We start from the raw sequence: 8,881 nt of genomic DNA on the forward strand, positions 1-8,881 counted from the left end.
TAAAAAAAAAAAAAAAAAAACTAAAAATAAGGATGGGGTATACCAAAAAAAAAAAAAAAAAAAAAAAAAGTAAACAATGGGCGATTGTTGTAGACGCATTGAAGAGAATGTGAAGAAGCAAAGACAGAGTGAATGGAGAAGAAGAATGTGAGCCGAAAAAACGGCCCATTAGGTTAAAAGCCGGCAGGCACGCACGATGCCCCACCCTCGCCGCTTGTCTCGAAATTGCCAAATGCCACGTAACCCCCCAACACACAACACACCTTTATCTTCCATTTCCTTTGGGCGGCGTCACGTCATTTACTATACTCTTCTTTCACTGCAAGCACCTCTCACCCACAAATCATTAATATATTTCCCCATTTTATTTTTCCATTAATTAATTCTTTTTTTTTTTGTATATATATTACCCCACACACACACACATTATCAAGCACCACTTGCACACGTAGTTAATCAATTATTCTATACTTATTATCATTACAATTCTCTCTTGCGAAACACACCATCCCCATCAATGGTTTCCAAACCCAAGAACGCCACTCTCAAAATCAACAAGCCTTGCAATAATGCAGCTGAGGTTCACTTCAGAGGCGTTAGGAAGAGACCGTGGGGTCGTTACGCCGCCGAGATTAGAGATCCCGGTAAGAAAAGCCGCGTTTGGCTCGGTACTTTCGACACCGCCGAAGAAGCCGCTAGAGCTTACGACGCCGCCGCTCGTCAGTTTCGTGGTCCCAAAGCCAAGACAAACTTCCCTCCTCCCTCCGACATCAAAGAGGATAATAACGTTAATAATCAGAGCCCAAGCCAGAGTAGCACCGTCGAGTCGTCCACACCGGAGCGTGAAATCACGCGCCCTCGTGAAGTTTCAGGCGGCGTAATGGATCGTTTCCCGTTTCTTTCGATCCAGCAACAGTATATGCCGTTTTCCGGTACCGGTGGTGTTGCTGTTGATGGAATGGTGACTGCTGTGCATCCGGTTTTCTTTCTCGACCCGGCGGCTCGAGCTGAGTTTCTGAATCAGAGATTTTCTCCCCGGTTTGAACCGAGTCCGGTTGAGTTTAACATCGGGTTTTGTGGTGGGGTCCAGAGCGATTCAGATTCATCCTCTGTCGTTGATTGTCAGCCCAAAAGAGCTCTCAATCTTGATCTTAACTTAGCACCACCAATGGATGTTTAATTTTTTGAAACACCTTTTCAATTATTATTTTTTTTATATAAAAAAAAATCTCACCGAATTTTAGAAGAAAAGTAGAAACCTGAAAGCAGGATGGACAAGTTTACTGTTTTTTTTTGGAAGATTAATCTCCCATTATTTTGAGGAAGATCTAAAAGTTGTTAATTAATTACATCCTTTGATGTAAATACTCATGTTAGCTTTGTGTTTTCATTTTCGTTTTGTCTGTTTTTCATTAACTAATTAACCAGATTAAAGAACATGATGCCAAATTATCTACTAATACTATTTTCATGAACGATTAATTCAGGCCAATGTTTTTATTCATGTTGCTCCTCTGCTTTTTATCGTTAATGCTAAATTATATTTTATTCTCATACAATACATATTGAAAATAATACAATAAGCAAAATTGGCTTAAATTTTCATGACAAAAGTTGTAAACAACTTGTTGATTGGAGTAATAGGGGGATAAGACACCTTTGTTAACAAATAATATTATCTAACAACCTTATCATAAAGATCTAAAAGAAGGATACAGTTTCAATTTGATCTTTAAATTTAAATATGTGATCTCAAATTATTGCATAAAGAAATTACGTGTCTAAGGTTTTAAGAAAAATAGTCACCACATCGACCTATTACTAGTATAAGATGAATGAAAAATTGAGATTTTCGATCTGTCGTTCCTCATTCTTAAGTTTTTTTGCTAGGATTTTGTATTTAACGTCGGTAAAAAATAGTCTGACTTTTATTAACAAAAAGAAACTTCAGACTCAAAAAAATATTTCTATTTTGATTTCTTAATGTGTACTGTATTTGTCTTTTTTTATAAGTAAAGTTTATTTTCTTCTGATTATTATCAAATGCGAACTGAAAAATTAAGTAAACTATGATACATAGCTGCGGACATTTCCGTGTTTATTGCCATACACAACGCGTACGACAAACGGCATATAATACTCCCTGTACTTAAAAAAATATGGTGTTCATTATATATATATATACCTAAAATAATTTTTGGATTTGTATATATTCACTTCATTTCTAATTATAAGTATTTAAAAAAATTTATCTTTCAATAAGTTTTTGTGCAAATTATTATTTTTATTTATGATTTTTTTTAAAACTTACACTTATAAATACTAATATTTTATTTTGAAATGCAAAAAGTTGACATTAAGTATATTTATGTACAATGTACAATTCAGTACTTTCTTCTCTTCTATCTTTAGTTTAAGTTTTTTTTTTTTTTTAACTCTTTAAGAAAATTAAGATATAATTATGATGTATTTTTTTTAAAGATATTAATGGTATTAATTAGCATTTGAAAAAAAGTTAATTTAAGAATAGACTATGAGTCCTTATATTTTGAGAGTAATGGGATAAATATATAGCTTTAAAGTACAAGGACATGCTTTTCAATGTGGTGTACAAAAGAAGGCTTGACTTACTAGAGTATTTAGTGCTACCTTATATTTTCAATAAGATTTTAAAGCAAAACTAACTATAGGTAGCGACAGTAAAGGAAACATTTCATCTTCCTTACCTGATTTGCAAGATTCACATTTTGGTAGCTATTACAATTAGGAGTCGAAGAAAACTCAGCATCCGATTTTAATTTTTCTAATGAGATGTAAGATTTAACTTTTTTATTTTTATATATATTGAGATTTGGATTTCCACTCAACACCAATTCATATATATAAAATTATAAATTCATATTTATTATGATTAATATAATAAAATTTAAAAATATTAAAATTGCATTTTGTACAACGATAAAATTATACTTTTTAATATATATATATTTAATATGTAAATGTGTATTAAATTTAAAAATGATAATACTTTTGGTTAGACGTATTTGATGCGTGCGGGATGAAGATCAATATTCTCAAACTCGTCTCAACCTCTAAACATCCCATCAAAGTGAGTTTTTTCCAATCAAATCGGAACGAGTTCAAGTGGGTACCCGATGGTGCCTGTTGTCATCCCTATATTTTGATATTGTTTTTTAAGATTTTGTGAAATGTTTTTTAAATTTTATACTCTCTTTCTTGTCCTTTTTATAAGAGATCATTGGGTTAAAATTTTATACTTCCTATGATTATATTATAAATTAAATACATCAACTTTAATTGATCAAAATTTTAATTCAAATATCTTTTATAAAAATGATCAAAGACAGTATTTTGCACCAAATATTTATTAAAGAAATTAAGAAAAGTCACTAAAAAAATTAAAAAAGGTAAAAACAAATTTTATACTTTAAAAGGTAAATGATAACAAGTTCGCCAAAGACATTTAGTTAAGACATCAAAAACAAAAATATATTTTTTAAAGTTGTGTATTGAACGTGTTTTATGTCTTAAAAGATAATTTTTCTTACATAAGTTTTATTTGTTTGTTTCCTTTTTTAATTAATTAACAAGTATACTTGAGGGTACTAATTGTCGTCGACTAAATACTACTAAATAAGGAGAAGTTATAATTGGTACGGTTTAATACTAAAATTAGATGAAGAAAAAGATGCGGTCGATAAAAAAATACTTTAGTATTTTATGTAAAAATGTGTGAAAAATGGAAAAAAGTATTTGCTAATGACACCCATAAGCAAATACTTCAGTGTTTTTTTCTCCATATATCTGTAAAAATTTGATGAAATTAGAGTTCTCTTTGAATAAAATTTTAGTAGTATAGTTATAAGGTCGTTGATATGCGAATTTTTTAATTTAAATTCAATATTTTTTGCTCTTAAAATGTGTCACTCATTAAATTATTTAACAAAAGAATTTAAAATAAATTAACCAATTCTTTTAGGCAAAATTTATGTTGTTAATATTAGATACTTTATATTTATTATTCCTAAATTTTTGATAATATACACAATTAGCTTTATTAATTTTTTTTTTTGTTAAAAAAATCTTAGACAAATTAGTATGTGGAGTTTATTAAGGTAAGCCATATCTTAAGGTTCAAAAAATGCTAATATATGTATTTATATATAAAGTTATTATTGGCGAAGGAGTTAACTTGAGTCTATAAAATTTGAGTTGATTTATTACCAATTAATCATTCTAATTATTAACTAGCTTTTAGTAATTCAAGAAGACAGATGTTGAGAAGGAATAAAAAAATAAGTGAAAAATATATTATACATTAGTTAAAATATAGGCTAAATACCACCTGTAGTCTCTTAACTTAATTTTAGTTAATGTTTTAGTTCTTTATTTTATTTTTTTTCGATTTGGTCATTTGTTTTAATTTTAAGTAACAATTTGATCTTTAATGTTTTAAAATGTCAACAATGTTATCCTTATTTTTTTTAAAAATTCAAAAAATTTATAAAAATTTCAAATAAAACCCATAAAATTAATTATCTTCCTCAATATAATACAATTTCATCAAATTCATAACTTAAATCTTTAAATAAACTCATATTTTTAACTCTAACAACATCAAATAAAGAATGACAAATATGACTTTACTTGAAGATTTGAGTTATGAATTTTATTTTATATTAAAGAATATAATTAATTTTATAGGTTTTGTTTGAAAATTTTGATGAATTTTTGTAAGGATAACATTGTTGACATTTTAAAACATAAAAGATCAAATTGCCACTTAAAATTAAAATAAAGGACCATATCGAAAAGAAAAAAAAAAGATAAAGGACTAAAACGTTAACTGAAATTAAGTTAAGGGACCACGAGTAATATTTAGCAAAAAAAATATACTACCTCATTTATTTTATATGTTAGATTTAAATTTGAAATTTGAATCATTTTATATTGAAATCCAATATAAGGATTATATAGGTGATTTCATTATTAAAATTTGTTGGCCACACTTTATATTTTTTTTAAAAATTTGAATTTCAACACAAGAGGATTTAGATCATGTCTTAAATTTGTACTGGCATGTTATGACGAAGAAAATAATTGTTCACTTGAGAGAGAAATACACATTCATAATGATAATGATGTGATAAATATAATATGTTAAAAATGTGATAAAAAAAAAAGGAAAAAAATGTTGGATTTGTATAGAAAAGTTTTCTTCCAATAGTTTCTATATATTTGGACTTACATATCATAAATATCAAGTATGAACCAATAATTGTTGTCCGAGCAGGTGGTAGATACTATCCATATTAATGGAGAAAGTTGGTTTTTTATGGGTCAGCCGAATAATGTGAGCACACACATGGATTATTTGACAGTTGCTAACGTCATTAGATCTCATAGTTTTCCACTTTGTTCAACCCATATATATATTGTGTTGAAAATATTGAGCACACCTTTGGTCACTCATGTGGTCGAGGATAGAGGATAACTATACATAAGCGCGCGACATGATTCTTGGGCAAGTATGTTGCTTAGCAGCAACAACAACTGTTGCAATAGCCGCGAGTAATGAGCCACAACGGACAACTCCAGCGCAATGTTGAGTTAAATGTAATATCAACGCAACGCTTCTTTACTTTTTTGTGCAACGCAACCTTGTGTTTCAATATTGTTATTTGCGGCGAGTTTGACGCTTTTTGATAGCCTACACTCTCATATAAAGATGACATTGGTGAGTTTGGTGACATCATTTGAATTTATAGGCGTAATCCCTCTACTTTATATAGAACTCTAGTGTTAAAAGGCAAACGGACGGAGCTATTTAATTGTTATCTATAACGGTCATGTTCTTAACTAATTTTCAAATTTTGATGGAAATATCTCTTCTATTGAACATGTTATTATAAATTTGTAAACCAAAAAAATAGACCAAATAAAAAATACGTGAGATTAAATTAATAACTCTATATAAATATTAGTTAAATGAGATATATCTATGTCTTGTATAATTTAGTAACTATATTATTATATTTTTATTTTATCTAGCCTATGAAAAAAGTATAAACATATAATGAGTTGGGACGGGAGAGAGGGGGGCAACCACCATTGATAAATGATAAATATACTTAAATGTTTTAATTTTTTTATTTTGATCAAATAATTTAGTAGTTAAATTTACACATGTGTTTACATATTGATATTCTAACAGCTACCAAATAAATTGTATCAATAAAACAGAATCATTTTTAATATGTTTAAAACATAAATTTTTGCTTTTAATTAAGTGTATAGGTAAGTATTTCATTGATTAATAGATCTTGTTAACAAATACTCTAAAAATATAAATTAAACAATTAAAAGATCTTCGTAGAAGTTTTGAGTTGAATAACAACACTTTCAAACTAATATTTAATAATTAAAAAAAAAAATAAACATACTATTTTTAAGATATTAGTAATACGGTCTTTAATCTCAAATATAAATATAAATAAATAATAAAATTAATATATTTAATTTAAATTTAAATTAAATATTTATTTTTATTTTTATTTTTATTTAAAATCAGAGTAATAGTAGTATATTGATTCATTAACATGTATTTATAATCTTAATTTTTGTTTGAGTTGTAAATTTAATAACAAAAATTTAATATTATAATTTTTAAAAATAAAATTCAAATCTCTAAAAATATCATGTATTAATAATAACTTGTAGTTTCTTATTTATTTTTAAAAATTCATTAACATGTTTTTGAAGTTATTAACAAAAAGTGTTTTCTCTTAAAAAACAAAAAGGTATTTTCTCTTAAAAAACAAAAAAGTGTTCTTAAAGAATTGGGTAGCGTTTGCATTAGTTAAGTAATAAATTAATGAGTTTAGGATTGGTGGTGTGGTGCACCGACTACAAATGGTAGAACTAGAAACAAGTAAATAAAGAGATTTTGTAGTATCCTATTTGGGTCCCACAGGAAGCGCTCCGTGTTGACTGCTACGTGTTAAATGTCTGAGTATACAGTGCCTGGCACGTGTGTACCGTTTTTGCCGTCTAGATAACTGTTGTTTTTTGTTTTTTTTTTAATTATAAAAAATCCACTCTTTTACTCCACCTGTTTAGTTTAATATTGCGGCTAGTGGATAGCTTGCTTCCAAGTAATTGAAGAAGGAGGCAGGAAGGAATTTTGAAAATACTCAACACGAATATAATCATATTCGAAAATTTAGTGTATGTCATAATAACAAGGTGAGGGAGGAGTAAGAAGCAAGATACATAATGACGAGTAAAGTGTAAATTGAAAAAGAAAGAAAAAGGCATTCAGTTTTAGTTTTAGTTTTAGTTTTTTAAATTTATTTGGCAATTTTATTTTTGAAAACTGTTTTTAAGATGAGAAAATTAAAAAACTTGTTTAGCAAATTATTTTCCAAATATATTTAGGAAACAAAAATAAAAAATGTGTTTGATATATATATATATATATATTATATTTTACATTATAATTATTTTCTTAGAACTTCTTTTATTAAAAATTGTTATATTAATTTATGATTTATTTTTTTATTACTTAACATTTATGAGAAAAAAAATTATTTATAAGACAATAATATTAATGAATTTTAATCAGTAAAATTTAACTCAATCAACAATACCAACATTGTTATGTTGAATTCATGATCACTATTTTATTGTGGAGTTATTAGTGGTACCTGTACTTTGGGAAACCTTTTATATAATATATTTATAAAAAGATTCAAAATACTCTATTTTAACATTTTTACATCAAATTTTTTTACTTTAAAACTTATATATTCACAACTCCATTGAATCTTTATAATATTTTGTAATTTTTATTAACTTTGTATTATTATTAAGGCTAAATTACATTCGTGGTCCCTTAACTTAATTTCAGGTAACGTTTTGGTCCTTTAACTTTTTTTTCTTCCCATTTCAGTATTTTATCTTTTGAAATAATTTCAATTTTACACTTTAAGTGAGATTCCGTTAAGGCAACGTTAACAAATTCCCTCATCCGTTTTCTTTTTAGTTTTTTCTCTTTGATATTTCTAAATCTCTTGTTTGGTATTCTCATCTCCACTGATTTCCCTCTTCTCATTTTCGTCTTCTTCCTGTTTTTATTTTCTCTGATCTCCGTGAAATGCTATCGTCTTCGCGTTTTCTTCCTGAATTTCCGTGAAATCATAAATTAATTTCAACGATAACTATAAGGAATCGAAGAACACACCATTGGAGTCAAGCTTCAAGAAATCGTAATCGCACATTGAGAGGAAAAGGTAACGTGTTTATGGATTCTGATGTTTAATGATCTATTTTATTTTAGGGTTTAGGTTTAAGGTTTAGTTGGGTTCTTATGGTATTTATTAGTTGCATGTGTTTGATTTTGAATGATTTTATTTTTACATGTGTTGATTATTTTGGGTCAAGGGTTTGTGGTCCACACATACATATTACTTCCTGTTTTTCTAAGATTATGGGATCAGATCTGTGGTCCCTACCATTTGATTATAATTTTCTATTAATGGGTTTTTTTTATGTGTTTTCAATGTAAAAAAAGCAGAATGGATGTCTTTTTCGTCGATGTTCACCATGGAGGGTATTTTTTGGATGACACAATGGAAGTGTACCAAGGTAAAGTTTCTAATTGGAAATGTGATGCTGACAGGTGGAGTTACTTTGAGATTTTTGATATTATTAAACAAATGAGGTATCCTGAAGTTATTAGTATATGGTATGAGGCGTATGGTGAGAAAAAGTTTTTGGAAAATGACATTGGGGCAATGGAAATGGTAAATTTTGCCAAGGCTAATGGGAAAGTGAATTTGTATCTTATTCATCCAATATC

General features: G+C 27.8%; 2 protein-coding genes across 2 annotated transcripts in view; both read left to right on the forward strand.

Annotated features, from left to right (window-relative positions):
- Window positions 1–80: 80 nt before the first annotated feature.
- LOC101502158 (ethylene-responsive transcription factor 9) lies at window positions 81–1,390 on the forward strand. The gene has a single exon (XM_004505498.4). It carries the CDS (start codon window positions 518–520, stop codon window positions 1,178–1,180), a length of 663 nt encoding a protein of 220 aa, XP_004505555.1. The 5' UTR covers window positions 81–517; the 3' UTR covers window positions 1,181–1,390.
- Window positions 1,391–8,597: 7,207 nt separating this feature from the next.
- Window positions 8,598–8,881, forward strand: part of LOC101498519 (uncharacterized) — a 3,342-nt gene continuing 3,058 nt past the window's right edge. The window contains exon 1 of the mRNA XM_027335258.2: window positions 8,598–8,781. Within this exon, the coding sequence (XP_027191059.2) occupies window positions 8,598–8,781 (184 nt within the window). The remainder of the gene's footprint in view (window positions 8,782–8,881) is intronic.

This window comes from Cicer arietinum, chromosome 6 (assembly GCF_000331145.2).
Source record: "Cicer arietinum cultivar CDC Frontier isolate Library 1 chromosome 6, Cicar.CDCFrontier_v2.0, whole genome shotgun sequence".
Lineage (NCBI taxonomy): Eukaryota > Viridiplantae > Streptophyta > Magnoliopsida > Fabales > Fabaceae > Cicer > Cicer arietinum.

Excerpts from the sequence above, each read along its gene's own strand:
- LOC101502158 (XM_004505498.4), top strand. The coding sequence starts at position 518 with ATGGTTTCCAAACCCAAGAACGCCACTCTCAAAATCAACAAGCCTTGC.